This window comes from Mesoplodon bidens (assembly GCF_964165515.1).
Source record: "Mesoplodon bidens genome assembly, chromosome: 9".
Taxonomy (NCBI): domain Eukaryota; kingdom Metazoa; phylum Chordata; class Mammalia; order Artiodactyla; family Ziphiidae; genus Mesoplodon; species Mesoplodon bidens.
This window is the reverse complement of record NC_138166.1, coordinates 74,614,505-74,639,772: the sequence shown is the minus strand read 5'-3', so window position 1 is coordinate 74,639,772 and position 25,268 is coordinate 74,614,505. Positions and strand designations below refer to the sequence as shown.

The 25,268-nt window shown below is 36.9% G+C and overlaps 1 protein-coding gene across 1 annotated transcript in view; it reads right to left on the bottom strand.

The window, feature by feature from the left end:
* CFTR (CF transmembrane conductance regulator) overlaps positions 1-25,268 on the bottom strand; it is a 188,343-nt gene that overhangs the window by 20,579 nt on the left and 142,496 nt on the right. The window contains exons 22-23 of the mRNA XM_081244584.1: positions 19,890-20,141; positions 5,381-5,536 (exon numbers count right to left, since the gene is read on the bottom strand). Of these exons, the coding sequence (XP_081100710.1) occupies positions 5,381-5,536; positions 19,890-20,141 (408 nt within the window). The remainder of the gene's footprint in view (positions 1-5,380; positions 5,537-19,889; positions 20,142-25,268) is intronic.

The following is a 25,268-nucleotide window of genomic DNA, read 5'->3' as shown; positions in this document are numbered from 1 at the left end:
TAATGTCATCATGTATGTACGCTACAAAGAACAATTCTTGGGGCTCAAGGAGGAACAAAGAGAGCACCATTGTTCGCCACCTGACTCATCACTTCCCTGAGGCTGACTCCTCAACCCGCTCAGCTCAGGGGCGATGGCTGAGCCTGTGTGGGGCGGTCAGGGCTGGCCACGCATCACAGCAACAGGCATTATGCTTTAGCCTTGGAGGTCAGATGAAAAACAAAAAAGCATTTGTCTTCTGCAGTTATTGAGTGTAGTATAAATTAAACAAGTGGGAGGAATGACTCCTTATCCTTAAGTATATAGTGTTGTTTTGTTTTGGCTCAGAAGGGGGGGAAAATATATATATATACACACACACATATATACACAATATGTATATATATACACATACAATGTATAGTTTTATTAAAATGTGGCCCAAATGTTTACAAGCATCAAAGTGTCTGTGATCTTGCCTTTTGGCAATGTTTGCAAAACTTTATTTTACATTGAATTTGTACAATAAAAATTCATCCAATATGAACAGATTGAGATCCTAAGGTTGGATTACAGAATGTCTAAAAATAAATGCTGCTTTGCTTTTAGGAACATCTAGGAAGAAAAGCAAGGTGAATTTTAATAGTCAAAAATGTTTAAGGTTGATAACAACTTGAGAATAACTTTAAAATTTTGATGTATGTATCATTTATTTGTATGTAAATGACTGCATGTAACGTGTTCAGATTATTGTTTCTGTAAAGTCATTTAATGTTTCACAACCTTTTACACTACGTTTTAATACACACTTTTTCAGAAATAGCATTAAAAAATGATTTTCAGATCTGGCCAAATGATCACAAATTTCAAATGGTTAGGCTCAGAAATAGTACAACTGTGTTGCACTAATGTCCATACTAGTTATTTTTCTTTTCTCCCTTGAATTCGGCACTCCACGCCCAATGCCCACTGTCCTCTCCACTTTAGTCCAGGTTCTTACCACATCACAGCTAGAGAGTTTCTGAGCCCATCTCCCTGCTTCCCATCCTGCCTGCTGAAGTCCACTGTCCACACACAGCCAGCCACAGCATACCCTTTGGCTGCTCTTTTACTACCCTCCTCCCAGCTCAAGAAGACTCAACCCACTCCTCGACCACTTTAGTACTACTGAAGTCTTTCCCTCTTTCTCCTAACGCTCCCTAACAGGCAGCCTCCTCTGCCCATTTTGCCCCCACAGCTCTTTCTAGTTCCACCTCTGTAGCTGTTTACAATATCCATGTCTAGGATCCGAGAATATCCTCTCCACAGCTCCCTGCCCCCAACCCTTCTAAAACCTACATATTTTACGACCCTTTAAGGCCCACCTTCATCATCATCTTCGTTGTGAAACTGTCAATACTCATTTGTTCATTTCCAATCCAATACAAAGATGAAAGAGACATGCTCCTCTACCCTTAAAGCACTCTAAAAAATAGTAACAACCAGCATAACACAGTGTGTTGTAATTGCTACATGCCGGGGAGTAATTTAAGTACTTCGAGTTATTTATTCTTTTACTCATTTAATCCTCATAAAACCGCAAGGAAGTAGTTACTACCATTATACACATTTTACAGACAAGGAAATTGAGGCTCAGAGAAATTAAATAAATTGCATAAGGTTGTACGGCAAGAAAACCCAGACACTGGTGGAACCACAGCCTCTTGTAAAAGAGAGCAAGCATTTAGTGACTCAGCAGAAAAATAGACGTCTTGAATTCCTACCATGTAACCTACTGTATGTGCTATGTAAGAGGTAGAAAAATCAGTAAGGGAAAAAAAAATCTATGTTAAATTTAGCATTGCTACTCTATTCTTCTTGCTAGATTTCTTTGATTGTTGATGGTTTTGTCTTTACGTCTTGCTTCCTTAACTAGTATGTCTACAAAGTGTTTATAATACTGAGTGGAAATTAAACAAATACACAGATAGTTCCAATATAAGACATAGATAAGCACCAGGAGAGATTTGTAAACAAAGTTCTAGATCCCATCTGGGACTGGGATGTGGGAGTGGAGAGCTGGGGTTAGAGTCAGGGTTAACAGGGAAAGGGAGGGAGTCAGAAAAGGCCATCTGGCAGAGCATCTGAGATGCCAAAGTGACTCCAGTGAAGGAAGATCATCTCAGACAGAGGAAGTGCGCGGACAGAGGAAATGAGCAAGAAAAGTGAGGTATATCTCACGGCACAGTAAGTCCAGCTTGACTGAAACTTAAAGGTGCCCAGGTATGAGGAGTGGTGGATCTGACTGGACAGGTTGGGTTGGGACCAGATTATCAGGGACCTAAACCACAAATGGAAGAATCTGGATGTTATTCAGTGAAGAAAGGGGTGTCCTAGAAGGTTTTTGACTTGGCAAATCACAGAGTTGGAATGCTACTGTAAAAAGTTTAATCTGTGTGCAACATGTAATAGAGAATTCCAAAGAATAAGGTGAGAAAAGCACAGCAGTGGGAGTAAAAGAAGGAAGGCTACAGTTCTGTGGTGGAGGTAGCAATGACAGAGCTTGGAGCTGGATTCTTGCTCATCATTACCCACGGCCCTCCATCACTATACTTAATTTATCATTTTGGCTTCTTCCTCTGATCTCTGACTTAGGGCAATGAGTTCCCACTGAAAGCTCATGGGTGGGATTGGGACCTCAGTATCTTTTACATAAGTATGGAACCTATGGTACTTATTATCATTTAAAGCATATGGAAGTAGTTTAATAACTAATTATTAAATTGTTAATTATTGTGAAATTGAATGTGAACTGCTGCACTCACACTTTCATTGTTCAGCTCTACAGATACGTGATTTGGCCCTATCTGATATCCCTGATAGCAAAAGATGCTCCAGCTCTGGGGGAAGTCGTATGCAGGTATGGATTATTTTCAGATCATAAAGTCTTATTGCAGGAATAGGCCTAGTCATTCCCCAATTATAGTTTGCAGCCTTTCAAATTTGTAACTGAGGCTTTAAACTAAATTTAAACTTATTTTTCTGTTTTTCATGAATTAAGTGATTAACAAGATTCAAGGCGAATGAACAATTTTAAGTCTTGGTGTTCAATTGCCTAAGCCAACGGGACTCTGACGATAGGCCTCACTGTCTTCTCCACGCTCTCAGAGCTGAGAGGTAAAGTAGAACAAGTTAAAGAAGGCTCCACTTTGAAATGTACACAATGTCCTGTTTTCCACGCTGGTACCTTCTCTAAGATTGCTTTCTACCTGCAGGAGGGAAGCACACACACACACACGCACGCACGCACACACACAAACTGCAAGAATCTGCCGAAACTAATGACATCTTGTGATTCCACAGCTGACATCTTGGGATCACTATGAGGGAGAGGGAAGTTTCTTGTTCAAAGTTCCTGTTTCATGTGTCTGAAAACAAGTGGTTAATTGACCTAGAGATCTCTGCTATCTCAATGTCAGAGGTCTTGGGGAACCTCTTGCAAGGTCAGAAAGATGGAAAGGAAAAAAAAAGATGGAAAAGCAAGCAAAAATAGTTCCTGGATTTTTAATTTCTTTTTTCTGCTTTTTAAAGATCAAACTCCAGAAAAGGAAAAAAAATACTTAATTTGAACTTTCAAAGGAAAGTTGGGAAAATAAAAGCAACTCTTGGTTTGGATGTTTGAGTTTATCCTCTTTCTCTCTTTCTTGGGCATTCACTTAACGTTCTCAAGATGTCACTGTACAAGAAATATTATCTTCTGTCTACAGACATCCTTGTGATAATGGAAGACAGTCCCAGAAACCGGGTCATAAACATGTACAATGAGAAGCATTTTTATTAGCACGATTACACAGTTTTAAAGGCGTAGCTCAAAGTATTTCTTGTTTAGTTTATAAAAAACTTGATGCCATAGAAGAGGGAAAAGGCAAGTTTGGAAGATTCATGTTGGCAGAGAGGCAAGAAAAAGAATTTTCATAATTCTAGCCCACTTGGTTTTCCTCTATGTTTTGCATATTTGGGTTCCTAAACAGAACATATAATAAAACAAAAATCTTTTCATCACATGGCAGATAAACTAAAGGATTCTCAATGAAACTGAAATTATTTCTTAGAGCTTTGCTTATTCTAATGGGCGGATTTGTATAAACAAGAACAACAAAAAAGAACAAAAGTTTCACTACTGTAGTTTAAAATGGGATCAGAAAACAGAGTCAACTGAATGGCAGTGCCTCTCGGAAACCCAAATTCTATCCCATACTCTTCAACATTGTTATCTTGCCTAACGCTGTCACCTTGGGATACTTGTATTCCCAGTGTTTCTTTACTTCAGACCCTCTGACAATCCCTTTTTTCTTTCTGAAGAAACAATACTGTTTTTCAAAAGTTCAACCAAAGCTGAACTTTTGGAAAAGCTTTTGATGAAGCTTCTGGCAACATGACAAAGTTTAGACAAATGAATTAAAAGCATCAGTCTAGCAGTTACAATATTTAGTGCCTCATTAGATGAAAGGAGCAAATGTTCCACAGAGGTAATCTATCAAGAAATACAAACTGTTTTCTCAGGCTAGATTTGTAGCCTGTAACATCTACCTGGAGATGCTCCTGGCATTTTAATTTTGTGTTAAAAGTAGAGAATTGTTAGGACCATGGTAGTAGAAAGGATTCAGTGCCCATTAGTACAAAGGGAACAAAGATATTAAAACAGCAACTATATCCATAGAGATGAGAACAAACACCAGTAGATATACAGCCCATGCCTTTCAGATTTGCTCCCAGTAAAGACATTCCTTGGTTTCCATTAAGATCACTTAAAAATGGAACTGTTGCTATTTCTCTCATAATTAAAAAGTCCTCTTGCACAATAACACAGATAGAATGATACTAAACCAGTGAGGCCGAAGATCCTTTGTGACCCAAATCAAAGAGTGACATTAAAAAAAAAAAAAGCTACAGATTACTCTGACACGGTTCATTCTATTCAAAGAACAAAAAAAAATCATTACACTTTTTATTTTCAATTCCACTACTTCATGCTTCCAAGTGTTTGCTATTTCAGCAGCATCTTTTATATCTTGCAAAGCATTTCTCAACGTGCTGTGATTGCTAACTTGGAGCTCAGACCACTGAAGCAGAAAAAAAAAGTTGATAAAAACAAAAGCCCCATGTTCCTGCTGTGGTTTATGTCTTCTGGAAAAAGCTATCAAAACTATTAATAGTTCAATAACTGTATGTCAGAGAATTCCAAGCTTCTAGAAGTAGTTTATCTCCCTATGAAAAGGCTGCATTGCAGAAAAAAAAAGACAGCGATACATAGGGAATATATTTTGCAGGGAAATGTGAATTTCTTGAGTGCAAGTGTCAAATAAAGGGAAAAATGTACTTAGTCATTGTTTTTTTTACTAGCTAAGTCCTTCTGGCTTACCTGTGGTAGGACTCCAAAGGCTTTCCTCCACTGTTGCAAAGTTACTGAATCCCAAGACACACCATCTATTTGGATTTCTCCTTTGGTGTTCAGCAGTCTCAAAAAAGCCAGTAACAAAGTGCTCTTCCCTGATCCAGTTCTTCCCAAGAGGCCCACCTAGAATATCAATGATGGAATTACTCCTGTGACAGATAGATACAATACCATAAATGTAATCTGGTATTATACGTTAATAAAAAACCTCACTGGAACCGTTTTCTTGTTGCTGTTGTTGTTTTGTTTGTTTTTTAAATCATCACCAGGGGAAGTTTCACTTATTCATTCAAACCTTTTTGCACACTTCAAATTCTTTTTTTTTTTTTTTGCGGTACGCAGGCCTCTCACTATTGTGGCCTCTCCCGTTGCAGAGCACAGGCTCCGGACGCGCAGGCTCAGCGGCCATGGCTCACGGGCCTAGCTGCTCCATGGCATGTGGGATCTTCCCGGACCGGGGCACGAACCCGTGTCCCCTGCATCGGCAGGCGGACTCTCAACCACTGTGCCACTGGGGAAGCCCCCCACACTTCAAATTCTGACCAAAATTGATCTGGAACAGAGCAACCCTGGAAGACAATATAGCAACTGGCCATAACAGATTGGACCCCTGATGCTGGGTTCATTTATCACTGACCTTTACTAACTGCAAAAAGGTTGAAAATGCCCATTTTGCATTGAAGAAAACAAAGATAGAGTGTCTTAATGCACATAATTTTTGAGAATGGGCTCAAGCCAGAAGCAGAGACCTATAGCTTGATCTAGTTCCAAACATGAATATGAGTTTGAAAATTAATAAATCTGCAACAGTTCTAATATTTAGATGCTGTCATAATAAAATAAGCGAGCATCAAGTTTAGGCCTAAAATAAAGAATAAGTCACATTCTCACAGAAGGCAGGTTGGGCCTTACCACTCCTCAGTGGATAAGCACATGGACAGTTGTCAAGTCAACTTTTTATATCCATTCTGATTGGCAAGAAGAGAATTTGAGGAAGCAAAAGGGATATTAAGGAAAAGAAAAAACTAGTCTTGTTCCTTAAAGACTGTAAGAACACAGCATGGAAGTGAGAAGGCTGTGCACTGCAAGGAGAGAAGAGGTGCCTCGTGTGCCCCACAGGGAGTTGACTCTGTGTTCTGATGCCAGACCAGACCCAGCTCTTAGAGGAAGATGCTGTGAGTGGGACAGAACATTTCTGCAGTCATTAACTAAACCCTGAATAAAGTGCTCGACATTTAGTGGCACTGAATGTTTCTTTCTTTCCCCTTACATTATTGCTATTTCTTTTGTATCATTTGGCCTTTTTACAAGAGAGCTGAACAAATGGTCTTGTAAATCGTGCTTTTTACACTATTTGTGGTAAAGGACAGTTTTGCTTTGTGTTTTAGTCTCCAATCCACCATCAGTGCTTTAAAAAGTAGAAAATAAAAAATGAATTTCTAAATGCTTACTCTCAATTTCTATACTTATTACAGACTAGTAACAGTTTCTAAACCAGAACTAGTTACAGACCACAATAAATGCTTGAGAGCGTACAGAAACCCACAATAATAACTTATTGAATACTGATTAGGAACCTGGTAGTAAACTAGGCCTTTAGGTAAGCTGATAAACAAAAGTGACACAATGGTCTTTCTGTCTATCATAAGAGCCCTATAATGGGACTTTCACACGTTTGTTTTCTGAGACAACTGAGAAAATCAGATAAACAACATGTTATACATAACACCCTGTTGAGGTTCTTCATACTACTAATCACAATTGGTAGTTATTTTATTTATTCTTTCCTTGATTATTGTTTGTATTCACCCAAAGAATATAAGTTCAAAAAGGGCAGGGTAATCTATCTTGTTTTCCACTGAATTCTCAGTACCTGGCATAGTGGTTGGCTCACATAAATACTCAATAAAAACTTATTTGGATTGACTGAGAGACAGTCAGATGGAAGGATGAATGGATGGATGGACAGACAGACAGATAGGTGAGTGGGCAGGTGCGTAGATAGATGAAAGGAAGGAAGGAAGGAAGGAGGGGAGGAAGGGAGGGAGGGCAGATGAATGAATAAACTTATTTGGTAGATCTAATAAATAAATGGATATAGTCAATTTTGGTCAATTACCAGATGAACTCTTAATTTAAAAATCTTGTGGAATTTCATATGCACACTTCTATTTCTGAATCAGCCCATGTTGTACAAACACATTCACCATACATCATGATTTTCCAAACACAACAGTAAGGCTTTGTATAAGCAATCTGAGTATGCCCTGTGTAGATGAGGCATGAGGAAAGAGAAGCAAAGGCAAGTTTAAGAGCAGGAAGTGATCTGCTCTAAAGTCATATCAAGCACTTTTGATGAAAAGTTCCTTGAGTTTCAGACTCTTAAATCATTAGCCAGGATTTTAATGATTAGGATAAATGACTACATTCCTTTTCCTTAAGAAGAAAATATTGAATGTTTAGAGAACACAGGTTTTACATTGGGATAAAACTGGATTAAGAGGCAATTTGTAAATCTTTAGCTTTAAAGTTTTTAGCTATTGCTCTGGTTTCCTTATATTGTTGAACTGCTGGCATTGCATTATGTCACACACGGTTTTCAACAGCGCGGAATCTAATTGGTTCATACATAACAAAGTCTTCTGTTGTTTATATAATTGGCACATAATAATTCTTTTCCAGGATTTGTTTTTCCAGGCTTCTCAGTGATCTGTTGAATAAGGCCAGAGTGCTTCCCGCAAATAAGCTTTTAAGATAGATCTTAATTCCAAGTCAATGTTTTCTAGTAACTTCAGTGTACCTCCTCTTTGAGAACTTTGGATCAAGATAAATCAAAATGTTATGTGGAAAGTTAAACAGTGTTGAGTTTGGTGCTAGCTGTAATTGCATTGTACCATGACTAGAACAGTCTCAGTACATTCTTTTCAGAGTGTCTTATTCACCATTTTAATACTGCAACAGATTGAAACTTGTTGTAATTATTTTTCATCTCCTTTAGTCTCCAGAAATCAAGATGCCAAATCAAATGAAATTTGGATCCCCAGAGTTATAATAATTGTAACTTTTATATGTTGATTATTAATAAAACATAATTCCTAACATAATAAGTTCTTGAGACTATGCTCCTTATAAAACCAGTATAAGACAGAATTCCATATGTGTTTAACAAACCAATTAGATACTATGCACTCATGCTGCTATGATCTGAGCCCTTGATATTGTTTGAATTGTTTGTGGCATCTTAGTATTTTAAAGAGACTACAAATGGAGAAAGCAGATAAGCTCACCCAAAAGAACAGACCTTGAAGTCTGATTCAATATCTATTTAATGAGAGGACTGTCCAGTACTGTAATATATACAATATATCATCTGAGGCATTTTGTTAAATCTAGGTTTATCATGAAAGACCTAGCTCCAAATTAAAATCACAGCCTGTATTTTGAGAGGAAAGAGAAAAGGAAAAAAAGAAAGAGATATTCTAGTTAGGGGAAGGTGATGTTAAAAATTTAGGCAAAAATCAAGAGCTTTTAAGAAAAAACTATTTGAGACTGAAAAGAAAAATACATTTTTTTGTTACTGTTTTAAGTTAAAGTTATGAAATACTTTCTACATTTCTCATGCATTGAAAATAAAATTTAAAGCACAGGTTCTGTGAAGTAAAGGCCTAAATTAAGAGCCAAGAAAGTAATAGGACATCTCTTCACTAAAGTAATTTCTAGGAACAAAGTGTTTTAATATGAAGATTGGATCATTTTTCTGCACAAAATATTGAATTTTTCATCTTTTCACCATGCTGATGGGTTTAACAGGACACAACCCCATCATAAGTCAAGGAAGATCCATACTAAACGTGAGCCTACTTCTTAATCACCATGCAAGAAGTTTTTTGGGGGGCATCTTGTTACAGTTTGCAAGATGTTGTTAAAGGTTCTAAGGGCAAAGCAGTAGAAATTACATTCTTGAGAGAGTTGCTCAGAATAACATTTTAAGAATCACTTCCTACTGTAATCAATCATATGACCTAGAAGTAGGTATAATCCATTCATTCATTCATGCATTTAACATATAGTAAGCTAGGCAATGTGCCAGGCAAAGGGACAAAAAAAATTGAAAAACAAGACTTCTAGTTTCTGGTCCAGCATATAAGGAATTTGGGTGTCATGACTCTATCTTAACAACAAGTGAAAAGCTGAGCAAACTGATAATCAAAACTCTTCAGATCCTTCAGAAAATGAAGTCACAGGGCAAATCACTGCCACCACAAGTGGAGAGACAGACAGAATCACAACTTACTGGAGCAGAAACCCATGATCAGAAACCTCCATAGCAACTTGAGCGAGGGTAGGGAAATCTAAACTGTAACCAACAAATTGCTGGAGGCTCAGTGTGGTCAATTCTGAGAGTAAAAACCTCCCAGGGAAGTCATTCATAGAGAGGTCCCCACACTTTTGTAAGTATTACCTCCAGGAGCTCAATCACAGTTCATCTTACAGTGAAGTACACAGAAATACCCTCTGGTGCATCCAGCAGGAAGATGTGGTAAACCACAATTTCATAATATTACAGAACGTTCTGTTTTTCTTAACAAGGCCTCCTTCAAGAGAAACTATTTTACCAGAACCTAACCTACTGGGTTTTTTATTAGAATCTAACTGATCAAAGAAAGGAGAATACTCAACTCCAGCCCACACAAGTGTACTGTTGCACCTAAGGGGGAGAAAAATCTGACCACTTGTGAAGTTCACTGCTCAAGGGCACAGTCTCAATAAAAGACTGAGACTTAATTACAGAACAATAGAACACTTCCCTTTCCCCCAGACGTTACACCACTAAAGGCCTAATTATCAGTTTCTTTTATCCAGTATGTCATGCCCACCTTTCAACAAAAAAATCACAAGGTAGGGAATTCTCTGGCAGTCCAGTGGTTAAGACTTCACCTCCCAATGCAGAGGGTACAGGTTCGATCCCTGGTGAGGGAGCTAAGATCCCATACGCCTCGTGGCCAAAAAACGAAAACGTAAAACAGAAGCAATATTGTAACAAATTCAATAAAGACTTTAAAAATGGTCCACATCAAAAAAAAATCTTTAAAAAAAAATTACAAGGTACACTAAAAGGCAAAAAACACAGTATGAAAAGATTGAGCAAGCTTCAGAACCAGAGTCAGATATGCCAGAAATGTTGGGATTATCAGTCTAGGAATTTAAAACAACTATGAATAATATGCTAAGAGCTCTAATGGAAAAAGTAGAAAACATGCAAGAACAGATAGTGTAAGCAGAGAGAATGAAATTTTAATAAAATTAAAAAAGAAATGCAAGAGATAAAAGACAACAACACTTTAACAGAAATGAAGAATGGCTATGATGGGCACAGCAGACTGAACATGGCTAAGGAAAAAAAACCTGTAAGCTTGAGGCTATGACAACAGAAACCTCCAAACCAAAAAGCAAAGAGAAGAAGACTAAAAAAAAAAAAAAAAAAAAAAAAAACCATAATATCCAAGAACTGTGGGACAATTACAAAAGGTACAATATACCACTAATGGAAATACCAGAAGGAAAAGAAAGAGAGAAAGGAACAAAAATATTTGAAAAAATAATGACTCAAAACTTCCCCAAATTAATGTCAAAAACTAAACCACAGGTCCAGGAAGTTCACAGAACACCAAGCAGGATAAATGCCAAAAAACTACACGTAGACATATTATTTTCAAACTACAGAAAATCAGAGATAAAGAAAAAATCTTGAAAGAAGCCAGAGGGGAAAAAAAAAACACCTTACTTATAGAGGAACAAAGAAAAGAACTAAATTCAACTATTCTTCAGAAAACATGCAAGCAAAAAAAGAATGGAGTGAAATATTTAAAGTGTTGAGAGAAAAGAACCACCAAGCAAGAATTCTGTACCTTGTGAAATTATCCTTCAAAAGATAAGGGAGAAATAAAGACTTTCTCAAACAAAAATCAAGGGAATTTGATGCCAGTAGATCAGCTTTGCAATAAATGTTTTAAAAAGTTCCTCAGGAAAATTATTTAAGTCAGAAATTCTGATCTACATAAAGAAAGGAAGAGCATCAGAGAATGAATAAGTGAAGGTAAAATTTTTTATTTTATTTTTCTTATTCTTAGTTGATCTGACAGGTAGTAGTGTGTTCAAAATAATAATAGCAACAATGTATTCAATTATGTATGTTTATATATATGCTTCTGTATAAGTGAAATGAATGGCAGCAACAATACAAGGGACAAAGAGGGAGGAAGTGGGAATACAGTTGACCCTTGAACAACACAGGTTTGAACTGTGCAAGTCCACTTACATGCAGATTATTTTCAATAGTAAACACTACAGTGCTACAATATCCAGAGTTGGTTGAAATTAGATGATGCAGAACTGCAGATAAAGAGGGACCATGTGTACAGAGCAATCTCAGACAAACAGAGAAGATATTTTCAACTGTGCAGAGGGTGGGCACCCCCTACCTCTACCCTGTTCAGGGGTCAACTGTATTTTGTTATAATAACATACTTCCATGACCTGTGAGGCACTATAGTGTTTTTTAAAGGTGACCTGGATTAGTTGAAAACATATATTGCAAATTTTAGGGCAACTACAAAAAATTTTAATCTCTCTCACCTATTTCTCTCATCCTCCCAGTGCCCACCCCTCTGGCAACCACTTGTTCTCTGTATCTATGACTCTCTGTTTTGTTATATTTGTTCATTTTTTTTTTGTTTTTAGAGTTCATGTATAAGTGAAGCCTGATGGTATTTGTCTTTCCCTAATTTCACTTTAAAGAAATAAACCCACTTTAAATGTAAAGGCAGGGCTTCCCTGGTGGCGCAGTGGTTGAGAGTCCGCCTGCCGATGCAGGGGACACGGGTTCGTGCCCCTATCCCGGAAGATCCCACATGCCGCGGAGCGGCTGGGCCCGCGAGCCATGGCCGCGGAGCCTGTGTGTCCGGAGCCTGTGCTCCGCAACGGGAGAGGCCACAGCAGTGAGAGGCCCGCGTACAGAAAAAAAAAAAAAAAAAAAAAAAAATGTAAAGGCATATATAAATAGATTAAAAGTACAGAAAAAGATATACCATGTTAATACTAATTAAAGAAAGTTGTAGTAACTAATTTTACACAGAGTAGATATCAGAGCAAGAGAAATTATGAGATAAGGGGTACCATATAATGATAAAGGGGCCAATACTCCAGGAAGACATAATAATTTTTAACGTGTATATGACTAACAACAGTGTGTCAAAATAACATGAGGCAAAACCCGACAGAATTGCAAAGAGAAATAGATGAATCCACTATTAAGTTTGAGACTTCAATATTCCTCTATCAAAAATGGACAGACACAGAAGTTAGAAAATCAGTAAGGATATAGTTGAACTCTACACAATCATCAGTCAATTGGTTATAATTAACACCTATAGACTACGTCATCCAACAACAGCAAAATAACATTCTTCTCAAGCTCACAGGGAACATTCACCAAGATAAATCACATTATGGGTCATAAAACACAATTTAACAAATTCAAGAGAATGCAACTCATACAATGTATGCTCTCAGACCGTGATGGAATTAAACCAGAAATCAATAACAGAAAGACAGCTGGAAAATCCCCAAATACTTGGACATTAAACAACACATAGGTTAAAAAAGAAATCTCAAGGGAAAAAAAGATTTTGAATAAATGAAAATAAAAAAGAAATTTATAAGATTTTGTGGTATGCAGCAAAAGCAGTACAGAGGGAAATTTATAATATTAAATGCTATAGAAAAGAAGAAATATCTAATATAGAAATATCTAACATATCTCATACAAAATAAATATATATTTGTAGTATAGTACAAATATCTTGTATAGAAAAGAATATGTAATACAAAAAAGAAGAAATATCTAAAATCAATAATCCAAGCTTCCATCTTAGGAAACCAGAAAAAGAAGAGTAAATTAAATCCAAATTAGGCAGAAGAAAAATAAATAAATAACAATTACAGTAGAATCAACCAATTGAAAACAGGAAATTGGTAGGGAAAATCAATGAAACTAAAAACTGGTTCTCTGAAAAGATCATTAAATTTTATAAGTTTCTAGCCAGGCTAACTAAGAAAATAAGAGAGATGACACAAATTACTAACATCAAAAATGAAAGAATATTTACCTTATTTAGCATAAGGAATGTGGTTAATATTGTAATAACTTTGTATGGGGATGAATGGTTACTAGACTTATTGTGGTGACCATTTCATAATGTATGCAGATGTCAAATCACTACGTAGTACACCTGAACCTTACATAATATTGTATGTCAACTATATTTCAATTAAAATTTTTTTTAAAGAAATGAAAGAGGGAAAGTCACTACATCTCTTAATACATATTATTAATAGTAAAGAAATACTATGAACAACTCTATGCCCACTAGTTTGATAACTTAGATGAAATGAACAAATTCCTTAAAAGATACAATCTGCCAAACTCATAAGAAGAAATAGACAATCTGAATAGGCATATATTTTTTAAAGAAATTGAATTGATAATTAATAACCTTCTAAATCAGAAAGCACCAATCCCAGATAGATTCACTGGTGAATTCTACAAATCACCTAAAGTAGAAATTCTACCAATTTTCTACAATCTCATTCAGAAGATAGAAGCAAAAGGGATACATCCTAAATCATTCTATGAGACCAGCATTGCCATAATACCAAAACTAAAGACATTACAGATCAACATTTCTCATGAAGATAGATGTAAAATGCTTTAAAAAATTAACAAATGAAATCCAACAATGTATAAAGAGAATTATACACCATGATCAAGTGGGATATATCCCAGATATGCAGGGTTGGTTCAACATTTGAAAATCAATTAATACAATCCATCATATCAATGGGCAAGAAAAATAATACGGCCATATCAACAGATGCAGAAAAAGCCTTTGACAAAATCCACCACCAATGCCTGATAAAAACTCTTAGCAAAGTAGGAATAGAGGGGAAGGTCATCAAATTGATAAAGAACCTCTGCAAAAACCCTACAGCTATTATTACTGAATGATGAAAAACATGAAGCTTTCCCACTAAGATCAACATCAAGGCAAGAATGCCCCCTCTTACAACTGCTTTCAGCATCCTAATCTTAGCTAATGCAACAAGACAAGAAAAGGAAATAAAAGGCATACAGATTGAGAAGAACAAAATAAAACTGTTTTTGTTCACAGATGATGTTATCATCTATGTAGAGAGTACAAAAGAATTAATACTAAAACTCCTGGAACTAATAAGTGACTATAGGAAGATTGCAGGATACAAGGTTAATATACAGAAGTCAACTGCTTTCCTACATACCAGCAATGAACAAGTGGAATTTTAAATTAAAAACAAAATACAATTTACATTAGCACTCCCCAAAATGAAATACTTAGGTATAAATCTAAGAAAATATACACAAGATCAGGATGAGAAAAACTACAAAAGTGATGAATTAAATCAAAGAAAAATTAAACAAGTGGAGAGATATTCCATGTTCATGGATAGGAAGACTCAATATTGTCAAGATGTTGGTTCTTCTCAACTTGATCTATAGATTCAGTGCAATCCCAGTCAAAATGCCAGCAAGTTATTTTGTGTATATGGCAAACTGATTCTAAAGTTTACATGGAGATGCAAAAGAACAGTCAGAACATTACTGAAGGAAAAGAACAAAATCAGAGGACTGACACTACTCAACTTCAATGATTTTGGAAGTTGACTTAAAATATTAAGGCAGCCTAATAAGAACACCTTCAGTTTTCCAGCTTTTTGCTCAATGATTCTCTTTAACTCCACTTCTCTTTAACTCCACTTATCTCCTTTCCTCCTGTGTCAAGAAACAAAACAAAACAAAACAAACAAAAAAACCCCCAACTACTCCTACAGAACAAAGGCAAATCCCTCTATATACCCATCCTCCTAGACAGATGTTCTTGCTTTCTCTCTCCCACCACCAACATTGGTGTTCTATATAACCCCTCAATTTAGGAATCACCCATTCCCTAAGCCTTTACAGTTGGAATTCTACCCTTGCTCTTCTACATCACTCTACACCTAACGACTCTCTTAAATATGGGTTCTCACAAGTAGATGGGCATGTATCAGCACCACATGGAAGGTGTGATAAAACACAGACCACTGTCCCCACCCCTTGGGCAGTAGGGCTCAGTGAGGCTCAAAAATATGCATTTCTTGCAAATTTTCAAGTGACGCAGATGATGCTGGTGCAGGAACCACACTTTGAGAACCACTGCTCTCAGAGACCATGTGGTAGCAAAATCAATGAGGATTTTCTGAGTTATCACCTCCCTTTATTGCTTTGGCTCTCAAGATCCATAATCTGCAGCAACTTGCACCAATCTTGGATCCAATTACATCCTTTATGCATCATCCAGTCATCGAATGACTGAACCAGTCATTGTTTTCCACATATGCTCCATGCCTCATGTTTTTCCCTCTGCCTACAGCACCCTTCTTCACCCACCTTAATTATTCAAATCACAGTTTAAGTCTTGAATCCTCATTCTAAATGCCACTTCCTGTGGAAAACCTTCCCTGAATAGCCCAACTCCCAGCCAAATGCTAATAACTGCTTCCTCTTCTGAATTACCTTAGCATTTTATCTATATATCTCTTATTCAAGGGTATAATTTTCTTGGGGAGGGAGAGGAGCTCTTTTCAAGAATAAAGGTTTCAAAATTATAAACACAAAATTATGTACAGGGCCTTGAAAGGGGCTCAGGCAAGTGAAGTTCTTTGAAACCTCAGCCTTGTTAGCTTCAGAGTGATTCTGCTTTAGCTGTTACTGGATTTCACATTTCCCCTTTTAGATTGACATCTTCTGTGACAGATGTCTCTCTCTCTTTCTGTCTTCTTTCTTCTGCTCCTTCTTTTTCTTCTTTTAAGAGAAGCAGGTAAAATAGGACTTTGAGGTCAGACAGATCTGAGTTTGAGATCCCTGCTACTTCACTCACTTAACTGATTGTTATTTTCTTCCACTATGCGCAAAAAGGGTAATAACATCTACCTTTGGAGTTAAAATAAGATCAAATGTGATAGCAAATAAAGGTCTTTAAACAGTGCTTAGGACATGATGAGCACTCTATAAACATCTATAGCCTTATGTGAGTGATTTTCAATTCCCCCAAAGCACCTAGGGAGTGTCTTGCAAAGACATCGCCTGCTTCCTGTATAAAGGTTCAGAGAAGATGCAATGCCTGAGCATATTGCTTTTTGCTCATTTTACAGCATCTCTGATTACTACTCTCGCATCAAGGAAACTACCTACAAAAACGAGCACTCTGAAACTCTGTCACTCTACTAGGACTTGTTTGTATTTAATTTAGTGGGCAAGTGAGCATTGGAAAAGCAAATGGATGGGAGAATGTCAGGAGGAGGGAAAGCAAATAATTTGCCAAATCCATTCCTCCTGTGGATCAACCTATCTGTTGCTGTTGTTATAACTTCACAGCACTTTTGGCGTCCATCCTGGTGACCCTTAGCTGCCTATGGCATTCATTGATGTATAAAGCAAGAAAGAGTAATTAATTATGCTTTTCTCAATGGAAGGGAAGAATGAAGGCAAACCATTAATTTTACTTAGTTTCAAAGCATAATTTTAGACAACCTCATTCTAATATTAGGGGAAAATTCAGTCTAAAACCTAGTCTTTCCATTTATGCCCATTTATACTTTACTCTCAGGAAAAAAAATCTCATTCTTGATGAGCATAAATATAATAGAGAGCTAATTTTAGTAGTATGTGAATATATTTTTCCTAACTAGACTAAAAGGTAAGTCAAAATTTCCAGTGTGCAATTTCAAGCCATTTAGCATAAGATGTAGAAAATTTTTGCTCACTCTATACATTTTTCTTATCAGAACTTTGCCTAATACATCCAATTATCAAACATTCCTAAACCCATGGGCAAAAGCAAGTGAAAACAGTCTGTTTCTGTGTTGATGACAGTGATGGTGGCCTAACAAACCTTACTGACCATTATCTCCCTAGTTAAAAAAAAAATCTCTGTTTGAAATTAAACCACAGAGAGATGAAGTTTTAAAATTCAGTTTTTAGGGAATTCGTTGGTGGCGCAGTGGTTAAGACTTTGCGCTCCCAATGCAGAGGGCCCGGGGTTTGATCCCTGGTCAGGGAACTAGATCCCAAATGCATGCCACAACTAAGGAGCTGGTGAGCTGCAACTAAGACTGGTGCAACCCAATAAATATTTTAAAAAATAAATAAAATAAAATAAAATTCAGTTTTCATAAGAAGTGGCCCTATTGTATTCTATCTCAATTTAAATGGAAAAGAAAGCAATCAAAACAATATAATACTCCTGCTAGAGTTATAGAGTGGCCCAGAATAAGGAATCTGGAGAGAATATAAAATCACATTTACAGAGCATAAAATGTAGGGAGAATGACCATACCCTTCTCTAAGAATCAATTCCAGAATCCGTATATTTGAGTAACTTCTGTGAATTACGCCCAGGGCTGGGATCCATAAAAAACACTTCAAAATAGTACAAGGTTATTTTTGCTTATTAAATAATAAAAAATTATTGCTTCATAAATAATTATAATTTAGTACATCATTGGGAAAAAATTTAACAATCCATACCTTGATGAAAACTCCAACTAAACAAGAAAATTGAATAAAGCTAGAAAAAAAGCACCACTTGTTTGGAAGAGTGTCAATTACGTAAAATTTAAGAAAACTTTAGATGGAGTCAGCAACAAAATATTTCCCTCACCTGAAATGGAAGATAGTTTCAAGTTGCAAAATCTAAAACATGTTATAATTTTGGTTTATTTAACGGCTTCTTTAGTTGGTAAGGTAGCAATCAATTAGATATTCTGCAAGTAGAATCACATTTAAAATGGTCCCAGGGCTTCCCTGGTGGCACAGTGGTTGAGAATCCGCCTGCCAATGCAGTTTGATGCCTGGTCCAGGAAGATCCCACATGCCACAGAGCAACTAAGCCTGTGCACCACAACTACAGAACCTGTGCTCTAGAGCCCGTGAGCCACAACTATTGAGCCTGCATGCCGCAACCACTGAAGCCCACGCACCTAGAGCCCGTGCTCCACAATGAGAAGCCACCACAATGAGAAGACTGCGCACTGCAACGAAGAGTAGCCCTTGCTCACCGCAACTAGAGAAAGCATGTGCACAGCAACAAAGACCCAACTCAGCCAAAAATAAATAAATAAAATAAATTAATTAAAGAAAAAAGATCCCATTATATGCCCAGGAGTGGGATTGCTGGATCATATGGTATCTCTATTTTTAGTTTTTTAAGGGACCTCCATACTGTTCTCTATAGTGGCTGCACCAATTTACATTCCCACCAACAGTGTAGGAGGGTTTCTTTTCCTCCACACCCTCTCCAGCATTTATTATTTGTAGATTTTTTGATGATGGTCATTCTGACCAGTGTGAGGTGATATCTCACTGTAGTTCTGATTTGCATTTCTCTGATAATTAGTGATGTTGATCATCTTTTCATGGGTTTTTTGGCCATGTGTATGTCTTCTTTGGAGAAATGTCTATTTAGATCTTCTACCCATTTTCTGATTGGGTTGTTTGTTTTTCAATATTGAGCTGCATGAGCTGTTTGTATAAGCAACCTAAATGTCCATCAACAGAGGAATGGATAAAGAAGATGTGGCATATATATATATATAATATATATATATATATATAATATATATATATATATATAATGGAATATTACTCAGCCATAAAAAGGAACGAAATAATGTCATTTCCAGCAACATGGATGGACCCAGAGATTGTCCTACAGAGTGAAGTAAGTCAGAAAGAGAAAGACAAATATCATATAATATTGCTTATATGTGGAACCTAGAAAAATGTTACACATGAACTTACTTGCAAAGCAGAAATAGAATCACAGATGTAGAAAACAAACTCATGTTTACCAAGGGGGAAAGAGGTGGGTGGGATGAATTGGGGGATTAGGACTGACATATATACACTACTACGTATAAAATAGATAACTAATGAGCACCTACTGTATAGCACAGGGAGCGCTACTCAGTGCTCTGTGGTGACCTAAATAGGAATGGAATCTAAAAAAGAGTGCATATATGTATATATATAACTGATTCACTTTGATGTACAGCAGAAACTAACATAACATTGTAAAGTAACTATACTCCAATAAAAATTAATACAAAAATAAAATAAAATGGAATAAAATGGTTCCATTATATAGATTCAGGACTTTGCAAAGTATATTTCACATGAAACAATGACTTCATATAATAACTTGAAAATATTTGTGTTCAGTATTGGTCCTAGTCTACAATAACAGTGTTACAAATGGATTCTACTAACACATTGCTTTAGGCTACTGAGATTCACTTACTGAACACAGGTTTAACAAAGCAAGCAATGTTTAAATCTCACCCTCTGGCCAGGACTTATTGAGAAGGAAATGTTCTCCAATATGGCATTCCCACCATCTGTATACTTCGCTGTGAGGTCTTTCACGGTCATTCGGCCCCCTGAGGGCCAGATGTCATCTTTCTTCACATGTTGATTCTCGATAATCATAACTTTCGAGAGCTGGCCATACTTGGATGGTTTCAGTGACTTGTTAGGTTTACCGTCTTCTGCTGGCATATCAATAAACTTAAAGACTCGGCTGACAGATCGCATCTGAAATAAAAATAATTTTTAATTTTTGTTTAAGAGCTGCAGACAATGTCACAATTAGTTTGGTGTTTCCTAAAAAATAACTTGTAAGATGTGATGCTAGCTAGTCGTCACTTGGTTATTTGTTAGGTTTTTCAATGAACTAACAGGAAATAATTGGATGTAATTCAAAGCTTAACCAAGAGAATTAACTAGGATTTCTATAAATGCGCTCTGTATAAAACTGCTTATTTTTGTGATCAGTTAATTCTCAGTTATGCAAGCCACACATAAATAGCCAAACTCTACTCAAGGGAATAGATGATGTCAAGGGGAAAACTTTTTTCTACCATGAGTAGTACTACACAATGTTTTACAACTGTTATATTATAATAAAATGTTTTACACCTCTAAACCACTACATAAGAGTCTTGCCTTACTCTCACAGTACGTTAATAACTATCAACAATTCTATGTCAGCTGGGTGGTAAGTGGACTCTTGAGGCTTAGTAAATTTTTTTTTTTTTTTTAGTATGCCGGCCTCTCACTGTGTGGCCTCTCCCATTGCGGAGCACAGGCTCCGGACGCACAGGCTCCGGACGCACAGGCTCAGCGGCCATGGCTCACGGGCCCAGCCGCTCCACGGCATGTCCCCTGCATCGGCAGGTGGACTCCCAACCACTGCGCCACCAGGGAAGCCCCAAGGCTTAGTAAATTTTGAAAAACTTCACAATAATCTTCAAACTTAAGTCACTGGCATATATCTGTAGTTAAATATTACATTTTTAATCTGAATTACTTAAAGATCAATTTCCATTGCTGAGCAAAATGTGACTGTGTATAAGGGCTGTATTTAAAATTCAACTATTTTTTAAATTAATTTATATTTTAAAATTTATTTTAGTGAAGTATAGTTGATTTACAATGTGTTACTTTCTGGTGTACAGCAAAGTGATTCAGTTACGCATATGTATATAAATTCCTTTTCATGTTCTTTTCCCTTATGGTTTATCACAGGATATTGAATATAGTTCCCTTGCAAAAGTAGGGCCTTGTTGTTTATCCATTCTATATATAATGGTTTGTATCTGCTAACCTCTAACTCCCAATCCATCCCCCTCCCCCCAACTGCCTTGGCAACCACAAGTCCATTCTCTATGTCTGTGAGTCTGTTTCTGTTTTGTAAATAAGTTCATTTGTGTCATATTTTAGATTCTACATATAAGTGATATCATATAGTATTTGTCTTTCTCCTTCTGACTTACTTCACTTAGTATGATAATCTCTAGTTGCATCCATGTTGCTGCAAATGGCATTATGAAATTCAACTATTTTTCAAAGGTGCTTAAATTCTTTAACAAGAACATATTTCTCTGAACAATTATAATTTATTGGAATTTGGAATGTGATTTTTAAAATAGCCTGGCATATAATAAGCATCCAATAAATATTTGAAAAATAATTTTTGGGGGGGCTGAGATACCAGTTCCTCTTAAAAGAAGCACTGCCTTGCAGCTGAACTCTGGTTCTCTCCTCAAGTAGATTTGAGGGATTTTAGAACATAGGAAGCCTATGCCTCATTTCTAAGGTGGAGCCAGGAATGAGGAGGGCCTTAGAGAAGCTTCCAGTACCCAGCACGGCACAGGAGCAACAGAGTGGACACAGATGCTTGGCATGTCTAGACATAGGTAACTTGACATAGCTTCAGATTTTCTTGTATTTCCAGAATGGTGCTGAAGGGAAGCCAAAGAATCCCAATGCTTTGATCCCTTAGGGTCTTCCATTCCTCAGAGACATGGAAGCAGCTGAGAGAGAGAGAGCTCACCTAGGGAGAGCTCATAATCAGGACCAGAAGGACAAAGACCCAATATACCTGGACTGTACACCTCTAGGTCAGAGATAGTCTCGGAGACAGTAAGCACAACAAGGGACAACCTAGGGCCAGACGTCCCCTCCTTCAGTGTCTTGGTATCCTGTAAACTCCACTCACAATTTATTATAGATTCACTTCTAGGAAGATCTCTGTATTTGCTGAGGTTGTTTCTTCCACTCGGCGGAAGGAATGTTCAAATAGAAAATAAATTTGACTATAGCACAAGTAGTCATATTTCTTGTACACATGATTTCACAGCCAAAGATTCATACCTGCAATCAGGGATGGATCCAGGTTTGGTGGAACCTGAAACTTAAGTAATTTAGGGGGCTCTTCTTAAGAAAAAGAATATATATACAATGAAATCTTAGCCATAAAAAGGATGAAATATTGCCATTTGCAGCAACATTGATGGATCTAGAGAATATCATACTAAGTGAAGCAAGTCAGACAGAGAAAGATAAATATTATATGATATCACTTATATGTGAAATCTAAAAAATAATACTAATGAATATCTACAAAACAGAAGCAGACTCACAGATACAGAAAACAAACTTATGGTTACTAAGGGGGAATAAATTAGTAGTATGGGATTAACAGGTGCACACTACTATAAATAAAATAGATAAGCAACAAGGATTTACAGGGAACAATATTCAAAAAGAGAGAAGAAAGAAAAAGAATTAAAATTCTGCATAGAAAATTAAGTATAGGGTCTTCAAAGGGTTCCATGCAAGTGAGAGAACGTGAAGCTTACATCTCATGGGCTTCAGTTAAATCCACTGTGGCTATTACAGTAAACTTATTCAAGCATTGTTTGTTGTATCTTCCCCATCTAGTGTTTACTATCATGCAGTCCCTTAATAAATCTTTGTTCATAATGAATTAATGCATTTTTCTACCTCATATGCAGAAAGCAGTTTCTGAGCAGGGAGAATGACAGTGCTGTGAGGACCTTAGCAGGAAATCCAGGCTGCAGTTGTAGCCTCGGCCTCTCAGCCTGAAAATATACATTGCTATTTGGATTAGAAGGAAGTTGTAACATACCAAACTATTTTTAGTCTCATATATTTGTCTTCATTGAGCTTTTTGAACTAACTTATTCCTGTCTCTAATTTGGAATGTCTAAACATTTTCAGGTGATAGGTAAAAACTGCTATGCCATTGTCCAGCTATGTAGATGGAGCTGGATGGAAATTCAGATTTGGCAATTTTCAGAGTTCTGTAGACGGAGTCGGGCAAACTCCTTAACCTTAAGCTGCTACTTCTGTGCATAGAAAAGTGTTTCCCGAAGAGGAATGAGGGGGAGGCTCTGTCTAGCCCACTGACAGCAAAGTCTCAACGTAGCCGTAACCAGCTTAGGTGGGAGAATGTGTCTTAGATTTTAAGAAGTAAATGATGAAGCCAAAATGAGACTCAGGCACTGAAACATCAAACCTTTCCTCACATGAAGGGGAAAACTTGATATAATTTGCACAGACTTCTATAAATTTGGAGTTTAACTAAAATGAAGTGGGATGTTTGCTTGAGTAGCATCTGCTTTAAATTTTTGGCTTGATTATTTAAATTTATTGTGCTCAAAAAATTCTCCTGAGTCAATCTTTAAAACTGAATCTCATTATCTTTATGATAGCATCTGTATCAGGGGTCCCCAACCTCCAGTCTGCGGACCTCTACAGGTCTGCAGCCCGTTAGGAACAGGGCCGCACAACAGCAGGTGAGTGGTGGGCCAGCGAGCAAAGCTCCATCTGCCGCTCCCCATCGCTCCCCATCACTTGCGTTACCTCCTGAACCAACCCCCCAACCCCTCGTCCGTGGAAAAATTGTCTTCCATGAAACCGGTCCCTGGTGCCAAAGAGCTTGGGGACCACTGGTCTAAATTACTAATCTAAGCATCAGGAGAACAGAGTCTTTTGGGAAAAGACAGCTCCACAGCCTCATCTCAACTTTATAACAGATATATTTAGTGAAAAAGAAAATGATTCCTGATTTTCCTTTCCACCTTTTGTTAACAAAGAGGGAAGAAAAGGCTTAAAGATCTATTCTAGGGCAAGTCAGGAAGCCAGACTCCTCTCCCTCACAAAATATTGCTCATTTTCCTTTCATCCTTTTGGTTATTTGGAAACCAGTACATCAAAATTGTGTATGAACACCTAAACTACGTGCTGTAATACCCCAAAAGCCATGATGATAGAAAATATGTTTCATAAGCCTGAGATCTGGCTGACAACACTGTAAAGAGTTTTCATAACTGGTTGTTATAGGAAGATTATAAGAAATAAATGTGAAGAGAATCATCTAGAAGAGTGACATGTGAAAAACCACACATTTTGCAAGAGAAATTTTCAAAATGTGAAGTACATGAAAGGGAGGATTAAAGTGTTTTAAATCATAGATTCTTCCTGGTAGGCCCAAACTAAATGCTTTTCAGAATCAACTAACTAGAGACCTGAGACCCAACACCACGTTAGAGTCATTGGCATAATCTTTAAGCCATGCATATAGACTTAAGGGATAATGGTTATCATGGAAACAGACTCTGCCCAAAACATATTCTTGAAATTCTTGTCTATCTTTATGCGCCTATTATGCTCCTAGAGCACTTAAAAAGTCAATCAAAACTGTATTGTTATAAATTATTAACAGCATAAGTGAGTTACTTATAGTATACTATAAATTCTAACCCTTTGGAAGTTATTATAGCTTGCTATTTAACTTGTGGCAAAGCACATGGCAAGTCAATGTCACTTTTTCTGACTGCAAGAAGTGAAAAAGAAAACACATTACAACTAATGACAAAAGACATATCCTAAATAACCGTAGAGGTATCAAATATGTTGTGCCTATTTCAATAATTAAGAGCTTCAATAATCAAGGTACTAAGTGCCAACAGGCAAAGGAAGACTCTCAAATTTACCTATCTGATAAGGTCTGATATCACTTATTGAATCTACTACTCAAACTTGAACTCTTTCTGGTGTTACTGTTTTTTAAAAGCACATGATAGGCCATCAGCAAGTGCTTGGTGAATGCAATTGGGTCTATGTGGTATCCATTAAACATATTTCAAAGGAAATCTCAAGAAGAGAAGATTTACTAAAAAACAAAATCCAGAACAACAAATCAAAATATTTTCCCAAGGTTTTGATTTTCTCTAAGCATCTTAATTTTGAGATAGTGCAACTTCCCCAAGTTCTCTATCATTAAGCACCATCCTTTATATGTCTTTTACAGATTTATATGTGTCATTGGTTAATATACAGGGCAAAAATAAT